This window comes from Pleurodeles waltl, chromosome 9 (assembly GCF_031143425.1).
Source record: "Pleurodeles waltl isolate 20211129_DDA chromosome 9, aPleWal1.hap1.20221129, whole genome shotgun sequence".
Classification (NCBI taxonomy): domain Eukaryota; kingdom Metazoa; phylum Chordata; class Amphibia; order Caudata; family Salamandridae; genus Pleurodeles; species Pleurodeles waltl.
The window spans coordinates 1188977287-1188991731 of record NC_090448.1 but is presented as its reverse complement, the minus strand read 5'-3'; the positions used below and the strand labels follow the sequence as shown (position 1 = coordinate 1188991731).

Sequence of the window (14445 nt, the reverse complement as noted above, 5' to 3'; positions counted from 1 at the left end):
TTCACAAACCTGAAAACTGCTTCTATGGCTTTTTGAAATTGTATTGAACGTATGTTTACTAAAAATTTCCAATTAAAACACGTCAATGGGGACCCCCAGATACGTAAAATGTGGGACCTTGAGTATCTCATGCCCATCTAGAGCAAAATTTTTCGTTTTTGCTAATTTGGGTCCGGTCTTCATCACAAATGACTTAGTTCTATTAATTTTAAGACCAAGGTTCCCCATAAAAGTATTAAAAGCATTCAATAAAATCTGGAGGCCATTTGCTGTCCTTGATATGAGTACAGCATCGTCCGCATACAAAAGTACAGGAATTGGGGAGTTATTGATGACTGGGGAGTCCTTCCCCGATTCACAGAGAAATTTCTCTAACCCATTTATATATAAAAGAAAAAGAAAAGGGGCCAGCACGCAGCCCTGTCTGACCCCCTTTAATGAGGGAAACTTCCCTGTACTGAGTAAAAGGATTGTCTTTGTCCACACCCATATTCAACATGACCATCCACAGTTTCTCCCTGTTAACTGTGTCAAAAGCACAGGACAGATCCATGAATGCTAAGTGTATGCACCCCCTTTTGACTTTGGTATATTTCTGGACTATGAGGGTCAAGTTAAGAGTTTGTTCTACTGTGCCCACACCGGGCCGGAAGCCAAATTGGATTTCTGAAAGGGAGTGAGATTCGATCGCCCAATTTTCTAACTTATTTAGGATCACTCGGCCTAGGATTTTAACTGAGCTATCCAATAAAGAAATTGGGCGATAGCACAAAGGATCTGCCCTGTCCCCCTTCTTGAAAATCTGGACAATGATCGCCTCTTTCCAAGTATCTACTAAAGGGCCCGTCACAGCCGATCTCAGGACATTAGTAAGCAGTGGCCCCAGAAATCTGGACAATGATCGCCTCTTTCCAAGTATCTACTAAAGGGCCCGTCACAGCCGATCTCAGGACATTGGGAAGCAGTGGCCCCAGAAATCTGGACAATGATCGCCTCTTTCCAAGTATCTACTAAAGGGCCTGTCACAGCCGATCTCAGGACATTAGTGAGCAGTGGCCCCAGAAATCTGGACAATGATCGCCTCTTTCCAGGTATCTACTAAAGGGCCCGTCACAGCCGATCTCAGGACATTAGTAAGCAGTGGCCCCAGAAATCTGGACAATGATCGCCTCTTTTCAGGTATCTACTAAAGGGCCCGTCACAGCCGATCTCAGGACATTAGTAAGCAGTGGCCCCAGAAATCTGGACAATGATCGCCTCTTTCCAGGTATCTACTAAAGGGCCCGTCACAGCCGATCTCAGGACATTAGTAAGCAGTGGCCCCAGAAATCTGGACAATGATCGCCTCTTTCCAAGTATCTACTAAAGGGCCCGTCACAGCCGATCTCAGGACATTAGTAAGCAGTGGCCCCCAGAAATCTGGACAATGATCGCCTCTTTCCAAGTATCTACTAAAGGGCCCGTCACAGCCGATCTCAGGACATTAGTAAGCAGTGGCCCCCAGAAATCTGGACAATGATCGCCTCTTTCCAAGTATCTACTAAAGGGCCCGTCACAGCCGATCTCAGGACATTAGTAAGCAGTGGCCCGAGAAATCTGGACAATGATCGCCTCTTTCCAAGTATCTACTAAAGGGCCTGTTACAGCCGATCTCAGGACATTAGTAAGCAGTGGCCCCAGAAATCTGGACAATGATCGCCTCTTTCCAAGTATCTACTAAAGGGCCTGTCACAGCCGATCTCAGGACATTAGTAAGCAGTGGCCCCAGAAATCTGGACAATGATCGCCTCTTTCCAAGTATCTACTAAAGGGCCTGTCACAGCCGATCTCAGGACATTAGTAAGCAGTGGCCCCAGAAATCTGGACAATGATCGCCTCTTTCCAAGTATCTACTAAAGGGCCCGTCACAGCCGATCTCAGGACATTAGTAAGCAGTGGCCCCCAGAAATCTGGACAATGATCGCCTCTTTCCAAGTATCTACTAAAGGGCCCGCCACAGCCGATCTCAGGACATTAGTAAGCAGTGGCCCCCAGAAATCTGGACAATGATTGCCTCTTTCCAAGTATCTACTAAAGGGCCCGTCACAGCCGATCTCAGGACATTAGTAAGCAGTGGCCCCAGAAATCTGGACAATGATCGCCTCTTTCCAAGTATCTACTAAAGGGCCCGTCACAGCCGATCTCAGGACATTAGTAAGCAGTGGCCCCAGAAATCTGGACAATGATCGCCTCTTTCCAAGTACCTACTACAGGGCCCGTCACAGCCGATCTCAGGACATTAGTAAGCAGTGGCCCCAGAAATCTGGACAATGATCGCCTCTTTCCAAGTACCTACTACAGGACCCGTCACAGCCGATCTCAGGACATTAGTAAGCAGTGGCCCCAGAAATCTGGACAATGATCGCCTCTTTCCAAGTATCTACTAAAGGACTTGTCACAGCCGATCTCAGGACATTGGGAAGCAGTGGCCCCAGAAATCTGGACAATGATCGCCTCTTTCCAAGTATCTACTAAAGGGCCTGTTACAGCCGATCTCAGGACATTAGTAAGCAGTGGCCCCAGAAATCTGGACAATGATCGCCTCTTTCCAAGTATCTACTAAAGGGCCCGTCACAGCCGATCTCAGGACATTAGTAAGCAGTGGCCCCAGAAATCTGGACAATGATCGCCTCTTTCCAAGTATCTACTAAAGGGCCCGTCACAGCCGATCTCAGGACATTAGTAAGCAGTGGCCCCAGAAATCTGGACAATGATCGCCTCTTTCCAAGTATCTACTAAAGGGCCCGTCACAGCCGATCTCAGGACATTAGTAAGCAGTGGCCCCAGAAATCTGGACAATGATCGCCTCTTTCCAAGTACCTACTAAAGGGCCCGTCACAGCCGATCTCAAGACATTGGGAAGCAGTGGCCCCCAGAAATCGGGACAATGATCGCCTCTTTCCAGGTACCTACTAAAGGGCCCGTCACAGCCGATCTCAGGACATTAGTAAGCAGTGGCCCCAGAAATCTGGACAATGATCGCCTCTTTCCAAGTATCTACTAAAGGGCCTGTCACAGCCGATCTCAGGACATTAGTTAGCAGTGGCCCCAGAAATCTGGACAATGATCGCCTCTTTCCAAGTATCTACTAAAGGGCCCGTCACAACCGATCTCAGGACATTGGGAAGCAGTGGCCCCAGAAATCTGGACAATGATCGCCTCTTTCCAAGTATCTACTAAAGGGCCCGTCACAGCCGATCTCAGGACATTGGTAAGCAGTGGCCCCAGAAATCTGGACAATGATCGCCTCTTTCCAAGTATCTACTAAAGGGCCCGTCACAGCCGATCTCAGGACATTGGTAAGCAGTGGCCCCAGAAATCTGGACAATGATCGCCTCTTTCCAAGTATCTACTAAAGGGCCCGTCACAGCCGATCTCAGGACATTAGTAAGCAGTGGCCCCAGAAATCTGGACAATGATCGCCTCTTTCCAAGTATCTACTAAAGGGCCCGTCACAGCCGATCTCAGGACATTAGTAAGCAGTGGCCCCAGAAATCTGGACAATGATCGCCTCTTTCCAAGTATCTACTACAGGGCCCGTCACAGCCGATCTCAGGACATTAGTAAGCAGTGGCCCCAGAAATCTGGACAATGATCGCCTCTTTCCAAGTATCTACTAAAGGGCCCGTCACAGCCGATCTCAGGACATTAGTAAGCAGTGGCCCCAGAAATCTGGACAATGATCGCCTCTTTCCAAGTATCTACTACAGGGCCCGTCACAGCCGATCTCAGGACATTAGTAAGCAGTGGCCCCAGAAATCTGGACAATGATCGCCTCTTTCCAGGTACCTACTACAGGGCCCGTCACAGCCGATCTCAGGACATTAGTAAGCAGTGGCCCCAGAAATCTGGACAATGATCGCCTCTTTCCAAGTATCTACTAAAGGGCCCGTCACAGCCGATCTCAGGACATTAGTAAGCAGTGGCCCCCAGAAATCTGGACAATGATCGCCTCTTTCCAAGTATCTACTAAAGGGCCCGTCACAGCCGATCTCAGGACATTAGTAAGCAGTGGCCCCCAGAAATCTGGACAATGATCGCCTCTTTCCAAGTACCTACTAAAGGGCCCGTCACAGCCGATCTCAGGACATTAGTAAGCAGTGGCCCCAGAAATCTGGACAATGATCGCCTCTTTCCAAGTATCTACTAAAGGGCCCGTCACAGCCGATCTCAGGACATTAGTAAGCAGTGGCCCCCAGAAATCTGGACAATGATCGCCTCTTTCCAAGTATCTACTAAAGGGCCCGTCACAGCCGATCTCAGGACATTAGTAAGCAGTGGCCCCAGAAATCTGGACAATGATCGCCTCTTTCCAAGTATCTACTACAGGGCCTGTCACAGCCGATCTCAGGACATTAGTAAGCAGTGGCCCCAGAAATCTGGACAATGATCGCCTCTTTCCAAGTATCTACTACAGGGCCTGTCACAGCCGATCTCAGGACATTGGGAAGCAGTGGCCCCAGAAATCTGGACAATGATCGCCTCTTTCCAAGTATCTACTACAGGGCCCGTCACAGCCGATCTCAGGACATTGGGAAGCAGTGGCCCCAGAAATCTGGACAATGATCGCCTCTTTCCAAGTATCTACTAAAGGGCCCGTCACAGCCGATCTCAGGACATTAGTAAGCAGTGGCCCCAGAAATCTGGACAATGATCGCCTCTTTCCAAGTATCTACTAAAGGGCCCGTCACAGCCGATCTCAGGACATTAGTAAGCAGTGGCCCCAGAAATCTGGACAATGATCGCCTCTTTCCAAGTATCTACTACAGGGCCCGTCACAGCCGATCTCAGGACATTAGTAAGCAGTGGCCCCAGAAATCTGGACAATGATCGCCTCTTTTCAGGTATCTACTAAAGGGCCCGTCACAGCCGATCTCAGGACATTGGGAAGCAGTGGCCCCAGAAATCTGGACAATGATCGCCTCTTTCCAAGTATCTACTACAGGGCCTGTCACAGCCGATCTCAGGACATTGGGAAGCAGTGGCCCCAGAAATCTGGACAATGATCGCCTCTTTCCAAGTATCTACTACAGGGCCTGTCACAGCCGATCTCAGGACATTAGTAAGCAGTGGCCCCAGAAATCTGGACAATGATCGCCTCTTTCCAGGTATCTACTAAAGGGCCTGTCACAGCCGATCTCAGGACATTAGTAAGCAGTGGCCCCAGAAATCTGGACAATGATCGCCTCTTTCCAAGTATCTACTAAAGGGCCTGTCACAGCCGATCTCAGGACATTAGTAAGCAGTGGCCCCCAGAAATCTGGACAATGATCGCCTCTTTCCAAGTATCTACTAAAGGGCCCGTCACAGCCGATCTCAGGACATTAGTAAGCAGTGGCCCCCAGAAATCTGGACAATGATCGCCTCTTTCCAGGTATCTACTAAAGGGCCTGTCGCAGCCGATCTCAGGACATTAGTAAGCAGTGGCCCCAGAAATCTGGACAATGATCGCCTCTCTCCAAGTATCTACTAAAGGGCCTGTCACAGCCGATCTCAGGACATTAGTAAGCAGTGGCCCCAGAAATCTGGACAATGATCGCCTCTCTCCAAGTATCTACTAAAGGGTCCGTCACAGCCGATCTCAGGACATTAGTAAGCAGTGGCCCCAGAAATCTGGACAATGATCGCCTCTTTCCAAGTATCTACTACAGGGCCTGTCACAGCCGATCTCAGGACATTAGTAAGCAGTGGCCCCAGAAATCTGGACAATGATCGCCTCTTTCCAGGTATCTACTAAAGGGCCCGTCACAGCCGATCTCAGGACATTAGTAAGCAGTGGCCTCAGAAATCTGTACAATGATCGCCTCTTTCCAAGTATCTACTAAAGGGCCTGTCACAGCCGATCTCAGGACATTAGTAAGCAGTGGCCCCAGAAATCTGGACAATGATCGCCTCTTTCCAGGTACCTACTACAGGGCCCGTCACAGCCGATCTCAGGACATTAGTAAGCAGTGGCCCCAGAAATCTGGACAATGATCGCCTCTTTCCAGGTACCTACTACAGGGCCCGTCACAGCCGATCTCAGGACATTAGTAAGCAGTGGCCCCAGAAATCTGGACAATGATCGCCTCTTTCCAAGTATCTACTAAAGGGCCCGTCACAGCCGATCTCAGGACATTAGTAAGCAGTGGCCCCAGAAATCTGGACAATGATCGCCTCTTTCCAAGTATCTACTAAAGGGCCTGTTACAGCCGATCTCAGGACATTGGGAAGCAGTGGCCCCAGAAATCTGGACAATGATCGCCTCTTTCCAAGTATCTACTACAGGGCCTGTCACAGCCGATCTCAGGACATTGGGAAGCAGTGGCCCCAGAAATCTGGACAATGATCGCCTCTTTCCAAGTATCTACTACAGGGCCTGTGACAGCCGATCTCAGGACATTAGTAAGCAGTGGCCCCAGAAATCTGGACAATGATCGCCTCTTTCCAAGTATCTACTAAAGGGCCCGTCACAGCCGATCTCAGGACATTAGTAAGCAGTGGCCCCAGAAATCAGGAAGCGTTTTATATAAATCAGCAGGGATTTTGTCTGGGCCAGGAGCTTTCTCAGAAGGGCAATCTTGAATGGCTTGTTTAACATCATCCCATGCTTATAATATTGCTGAAAGCCAGACTACACTGATTGTTTCCTATTAACTTCAAACAATTTGGCTTTTCTAGTTGAACATTTGTCTCTATAGCAAAAGTTTTTTTGAAATAATCCACCCACGTTTTGGCTGGAATGACAGTATCCATGGACATCTCATGTTTGTCATTCAGCAGTGAAGAGTTAACCACACGCCAGAATGCAATTGTATCTTTAATTTTGCTTGCTTCCATCAATTCCTCCCACGCAGACTCACTTAATTCGGCTTTCCTCTTGGCAAGTGCTTCCTTATAATTTTTCCTGGCAATTTTGACTGCTTGTCGATCTTGGGGAGATGCACTAGTTATTTTCTTTAGATTACTTAAAGATGTGGTACATGTGTGGTTAAACCATCTTGGGCCATATACCTTATTAGTGCCAGAGGGCTGTAGTTTCTCAGCCATATACTTTGTCAGAGAGGAAAATGCACGGACAATTTAATGGGGGGCCCTATCTTCATCCAAGGATGTCATAACATCTGACCGTTTATTCAACATTAAGGGGGTTATTACAACTTTGGAGGAGGTGTTAATCCGTCCCAAAAGTGACGGTAAAGTGACGGATATACCACCAGCCGTATTACGAGTTTCATAGGATATAATGGACTCGTAATACGGCTGGTGGTATATCCGTCACTTTACAGTCACTTTTGGGACGGATTAACACCTCCTCCAAAGTTGTAATAACCCCCTAAGTCTTTAAAGAAGCTATTGCTATCTATCTTTCCCCATTTAATTGTGAGTCCTTTTTGGGTTGAAAACTTCATAACAGGGCGTTGCTTCCCTCTTCTTGAGTCACTCGTCAAGTCCAAATTAATCGCAATAGATAAGGGGTTGTGATCGCTGATGCAGGTCGGGGTCACCCTAAATTGCCCTGCAAAGGAGGATAATTCTCTAGAATAGATAATATAATCAATAGTAGTATGAGTGTCTCCCCTTATAAATGTTGGTACCCCTCTAATAGCTGGTATGGGGAAAAGTAGAGAATTAGCTGTTATCAAAGAGTTAAGAGCATTCCCATATGGAGAGTGTTTAAAATGCTGAGTGGGGTTATCATTTTCATCCAAGAGTCCGCAGCAGTCCAAATACTCTGGCTCACACAAGTGGGCATTAAAGTCGCCGACCCAGATTATTCTTAGGTCCTTTCTACTAATGGTTGTTGCCTTATATATTAACGTCTCCAAGCTGCCAACCACACTTGTGTCAGAATTATCAAAGGTATTATTATAATAATTAATCAGTAATATGTCAAATGGCTCTGCTAATTTCAGAAATAAAGCCAGAAAAAAAGGGGATGTGCCCACAACACGTGCTTCCATCCCCCGACCTTTACAGATAGAAAAGTAGCAAGGCCACCCTTAGCCCTACCTGCAGAGGCCTTAATTGCAGGGACACTATGGGGGTCATTCCGACCCCGGCAGGCGGCGGGCGCCGCCCGCCGGGTGCAAACCGCCCAAAGACCGCACCACGGTCAAATGACCGCGGGGGTCATTTCAACTTTCCCGCTGGGCCGGCGGGCGATCTCCAAAAGATCGCCCGCCAGCCCAGCGGGAAAGCCCCTGCAAAGAGGAAGCCGGCTCCGAATGGAGCCGGCGGATTTGCAGGGGTGCGACGAGTGCAGTGGCACCCGTCGCGATTTTCACTGTCTGCTAAGCAGACAGTGAAAATCTTTGTGGGGCCCTGTTAGGGGGCCCCTGCACTGCCCATGCCAGTGGCATGGGCAGTGCAGGGGCCCCCAGGGGCCCCACGACACCCGTTCCCGCCAGCCTCTTCCTGGCGGTACAGGCTGGCGGGATGGGGGTCGGAATCCCCATGCAGCGCCGCCATGGAGGATTCCCTGGGCCAGGGGAAAACCGGCGGGAAACCGCCTGTTCCCCTTTTCTGACCGCGGCTTTACCGCCGCGGTCAGAATGGCCTGGGAAGCACCGCCAGCCTGTTGGTGGTGCTTCCTCTGCCCTCCACCCTGACGGTTTGAAACCGCCAGGGTCGAAATGAGGGCCTATATGTGGTGTAGCCATTAATATGCGGGGATTCTTCGAGCCAGGTCTCCTGGCAGCAGATAAAAAGATTTTCCGTCACTCATTTTAACCAGTCAGGGTTTCCAATTTTTTATTTCAAGCCTGCAACATTCCAGGAAATAATCCCTAAGGCTAACACTCACTCATTCACACACTTACACACTCACTCATTCACACACTCACTCACAGCCCACTGCCTGCCCCCGGGCCGTGCCATAACTCACCCTTGCTGATGTCCTCCTCTGCCAGCTGGTACTGCTGGAGGGCGCTGTACAGTCTAGCACACATCATCTGACTCACAGCCTCATGCAGTCACTCACTCACTCATTCACACACTCACTCAGTCACACACTCATTCACTAACTCACTTAAACACTCATTCACACACTCATTCACACACTTACACACTCACTCACTCACAGCCTACTGTCTGCCCCCGGGCCATGCCGCAACTCACCCTTGCTGATGTCCCGCTCTGCCAGCTGGTGCTGCTGGAGGGCGCTGTACAGGGTGGCCCGGTTGAAGTAGACGGTGGCCGAGAAGGGACTTTGCCTGATCACCCACTCGAAGTCCTGCATGGCCTCGGGCAGGTTGCACAGCAGCACGTTAGTGATGGCGCGATTCAGGGCCGCCGACTCGTTGCTGGGATCCAGCCCCAGGGCCTTCGAGTAGTAATCTCTGGCCTGGAAAAGTCAAGCAGCACATCAGGGAAGGAAAGAGGTGGCAAGGCAAGAAATTAGAGCCAGAGCCGAGCCACTGCCAAGTTAGAGCCAGGACACAGCCGAGCTGGAACTGAGGCAGAGCTGAACCAGAGACAGGGCAGAGCTGAGCTGGAACGAAAGCAGAGCCAGCCCACAGCCGACCCAGAGCCTGGAAACAGCCGACCCAGAGCCAGGCCACAGCCGACCCAGAGCCAGTCCACAGCCGACCCAGAGCCAGGCCACAGCCGACCCAGACTACAGCTGAACCAGAGCCAGGCCACAGCCGACCCAGAGCCAGGATACAGCCGACCCATAGCCAGGCCACAGCCGACCCAGAGCCAGGCCACAGCTGAGCCAGAGCCAGGCTGACCCAGAGCCAGGCCACAGCCGACCCAGAGCCAGGCCACAGCCGACCCAGAGCCAGGCCACAGACGACCTAGACTACAGCTGAACCAGAGCCAGGCCACAGCTGACCCACAGCCGACCCAGAGCCAGGCCACAGCCGACCCAGAGCCAGGCCACAGCCGACCCAGAGCCAGGCCACAGCCGACCCAGAGCCAGGCCACAGCCGACCCAGAGCCAGGCCACAGCCGACCCAGAGCCAGGCCACAGACGACCCAGAGCCAGGACACAGACGACCCAGAGCCAGGACACAGCCGACACAGAAATGATTCCCTGCTGAGACAGAACCACCATAGAGGACGGTTACAGCAGGGTGAGAGCCGACCCACAACCAGGTCAGAGCTGAGTTGGGACAGAACAAAGACATGGTGCAGTCAGAGAAGAGTCAGAACCAGGCCAGAATGATAACTTGTGAGTTACAGTGGTTTTTGGTTTTTAATCATTCGTTTTTACCTCATTCCAGCAACTAACTATAACATCACCTTAACCTTTGTTTTTTTTCCAGTGAATTTGTAGGTTTTTTTTAAATGTAAGCTAGGATCTTATTACCACACCTCACTATAAGTCACTTTAACCATTTGTTTTTCAGTGAATTTCTGTTTTCTGTTTTTTTTTTTTAAATGTTAGGGACGATCATATTACAATACTTGAATTTCAAGTTTTTTTTTTTAACTTACTCGTCAACACCTCCACTGCGCTCAGCGAAAGCAATTGGGAAGACAATCATAGGAAAACAGCGCTCACAGTTAGTCATCACATCAAGATTGAACACAAAATTCAAGCACGGTGCTCCTGGCAAGAGGATCTTCCTCTCTCCTCTAGTGTTTCCAAAGGAAACCAAATAGTGAAAAACAAATGTCAGGGCACTCATGAATCAAAACTAAATCCTTCATATATGTTTATAGTCCAAGCTTGTCGTTTCGTGCAAATAGTATCAAATTATCAGTCGGACCGGGATTTGTGAGAAAAATCACTCAACATAATCTTGAGATACGAAGTCCATCAAAGCTATAATTGCCGTCCTTGGAACCAAAATCTTTAATAAAAAAAAACAGCCAACACGTGTTTCGTCCTATGAGATAATCACTCTCAAAGACTTCATCAGGGCTTCCATACAGTTCCATACAAAAGCTAGTAAATCATTTAATCAACGTGATACAGAGGCGCCGTGTGTTGATATGAACGCAGCCCTCTGACTTTGTGATTTATTTATCAATAGTTGCTCTACACGCCACAGTGTTTTCAGTATTCAAAAAACTTTGTTATGGACTATTAAGGATACCCAGATTAATTTTGATGAGTTGGATCTACTAGCTTTTGTATGGAACTGTATGGAAGCCCTAATGAAGTCTTTGAGAGTTATTATCTCATAGGACGAAACACGTGTTGGCTGTTTTGTTTTTAATAAACATTTTGGTTCCAAGGACGGCTATTATAGCTTTGATGGACTTCGTATCTCAAGATTATGTTCAGTGATTTTTCTCATGAATCCCGGTCCGACTGATTATTTGATACTATTTGCACGAAACGACAAGCTTGGACTATAAACATATATGAAAGATTTAGTTTTGATTCATGAGTGCCCTGACATTTGTTTTCCACTGTGCTCAGCCTTTGGCCATTCTCAGCAGATGGTTGGCCCTCCTCCTTCTGGCGGCCAATCCTCCACAGCCTGCCCTGCGCGGTCAGCTCCAGTGGTGCTGAGTGTGGGGCTGCCATCAATGTTAACTCAGTTAGGTCATTGTGATTGTGAAAAATCAAAGCGTCACACTAAGAACGTGTGTAGACCATGAGCCAGGCCAATTCAGGAGGAGATTGGGAAGGGTCTGATGTGTAGATGGTGGTATATTCTGGAGCCCATTGTCACAAATATATTATTATAGTGCTGCGTAATGGTGTCATTTACAGGCAGCACAGTTTCCATAGAAATGGCCACTAAAGTAGCACATGCAGTTCTACTGATAAAAATATACACCGCACAGAAGTTTACATGTGGAATTTGGGTTTCTGTGAATATTAATAATTTGCGTTTCACCAAGTAAACTGTCTTGAATTAATTTGATCCTATTGAAATCTTCTTTTTGGATCACACTTCACAATTACAAAAAATGTGCTTCATTTGTGTCATACTAACTGCTTGAAGTATTTGTGAACTTAATTGACACATACTGAGATGCTGATGTGTGCTAAAAGACCCACCGTCTCTCCTTTCACACTCCCTGTACCCCAGCACGATTGTCACAAAAGTAACTTAACAAAAGGTCTGGGGGTTAAACGGAACCATATGGTTTTGTAATACGGTGTATTCTGAAGTTTGTATCACCCACCCTCCCCAACAACTGATCTGCAGTGGGTACAGCAAGCACTAAGGACTCGCTCAAAGCTCTGCCCCAGGCTTAGAACACAAACATAGTTTGACACAGAAATCATTACACGGTTCAAAGTTGCAAATCAATTTGACTATAATCTTCACAAGGCTTTAAGGGAAAAGGTGCAACCTTGCAAAGATTAGAGAATACTTCTGCCCAGTCACAATTAAGTGAAAATGTGCATTTTTCTGACAATCTAGGTAACTAATCCTTATATAAGAGTAACAAGTTTTGCATATGTTATATGTTGCAGAAACAGTACGTGTTCCTTTTCTTCACAATTCAAATGTACATAAATGAGCTGCAAATCAAAAACAAGCAAAAGCTAATGTAGGTTTGCATTTTCCAGTGCGTCTGAGTTCAATTAGAGTTAAAATATCTGCCAACCCGCAGAAAGCTGTAGGCGAAGGTAAACTGTGAAAGTTTTCAGCGTACACACAAAGGAATTGGGGGCGTCATGGATGTTTTCAGGCAAAAAAAGCTTCACACACCCCTAGTAATGACTAACAAAACCTCACTGCTAATACACAAACACATTATAAAATATGTGGGCCTTTATTTACACATCACCTATCCAGGGCCCTTTTAGAAGGACCTACAATGAAACCTAGAATGTCCCCTAGTGTAAGAGATCTGCTGGCAATCAGTTTTTAAAGCACTTAGATGCAGCACACTATAGCCGTCTATGGCCACCCTTATTCCACTTGGAATGAACCCGAATCCTACAGAGGATCTCAGGGATTTGGAACCCTGTAAGGGTTATTCAGAGCTGGGCTCAAGCAGGATCCATCCACTAGGGTGGCTGATCAACATTCTTCGACAATACAGTGCCACAAAGTGGCTGCTTCTGCCATGCAAGGCACTGCTTTACTACTGGGATGCCTTGCGGCATTTCCACAAATGTCCGTGATAAGTCCCCCGACGCTGGAGATAGTGTCACGTCAGCCATGACTTGGCTCTCAGGTGGGGAGCACTGGCCGTCGGGGCTAAAGAAGGAGAACTCGCGCCTTGGGGACCCCAACGCTGTAGATGGTGTCTCATCGGCCAGGACCAGGCTCTGAGGCAGGCAGCACTTGCCCCTGGGATTACAGAAGGAGAACCTGCACCTTGGTGGCCCCGACCCTGGAGATTGTGTCTCGTCGGTCAGTACCAGGCTCTGAGGCTGGCAGCACTGGCCACCGTTGCAACAGAAGGAGAACCTGCACCTTGGTGGCCCCGATGGTAGAGATGGTGTCTCGTTGGCCAGGCCCAGGTCCTGAGGCGGGCAGCTCTGGCCGCTGGGCCTACAAAAGGAGAACCTGCACCTTGGAGGCCTAACACTGGAGATGGTGTATGTTCGGCCAGGAAAAGGTTCTGAGGTGGGTAGCACTGGCCACCGGGGCTACAGAAGGAGAACACGCACCTTGGTGGCCCCGACGCTGGAGATGGTGTCTCGTTGGCCAGGACCAGGCTCTGACCTGGGCAGCACTGGCCCCTGGAGCTACAGAAGGAGAACCTGCACCTTAGTGTCCTCAATGCTGTAGATGGTGTCTTGTCAGCCAGGACCAGGCTCTGAGGTGGGTGGCACTAGCTGCCAGGGCTACAAAAGGAGAACGTGCACCATTGAGGCCCCAACACTGGAGATGGTGTCTCTTTGGCCAGGACCAGGCTCTGAGACAGGCAGCACTGGCCACCGGGGCTACAGAATGAGAACCTGAACCTTGGTGGCCCCGAACCTGGAGATGGTGTCTCGTTGGCCAGGCCCAGGTTCTGAGGCAGGCAGCAAATGGCCGCTGGGCCTACAGAAGGAGAACCTGCACCTTGATGGCACCAATGCTGGAGATGGTGTCTCGTCAGCCAGGAACAGGCGTGGCCCTGGGCAGCACTGGCCGCCAGGGCTACAGAAGGGGTATCTGTCCATTATTGGGTGACATTGCATATTCGCCACCACAATATCTGGATCTTGTTTTTTCTCAAAGACAGGTTCCAGTCAAGAACTTGCACGATAGACAGGACTTCTAAATATGTTTCTTCACTGGACAACCCTACCCGCAAGGGGAGAACACAACATGTTGTGTCGGGAAGCCTTAGACAATGCTGGATTAGGGAAAAGGGTTATTGTTTCCTAACAGTATTATTCCACAGAGCCCAAAAGTACCTAAGAACATGAACAGCCCAATTTCAACCCTGTTGTGTTGAGAATAAACAAATTATTAGGACCATTGAGTCAGTATGTGGACTTCTTCAGACCATTTGTCAATAGAATGACAACACGAGAGAGACGCCACAACTGTCACACAAAAGAGAGACTTT

General features: G+C 48.8%; 1 protein-coding gene across 1 annotated transcript in view; it reads right to left on the bottom strand.

Annotated features, from left to right (window-relative positions):
* The window catches only part of TTC6 (tetratricopeptide repeat domain 6), a 475627-nt gene that overhangs the window by 32657 nt on the left and 428525 nt on the right, over nucleotides 1-14445 (bottom strand). The window contains exon 32 of the mRNA XM_069207716.1: nucleotides 9139-9364. Within this exon, the coding sequence (XP_069063817.1) occupies nucleotides 9139-9364 (226 nt within the window). The remainder of the gene's footprint in view (nucleotides 1-9138; nucleotides 9365-14445) is intronic.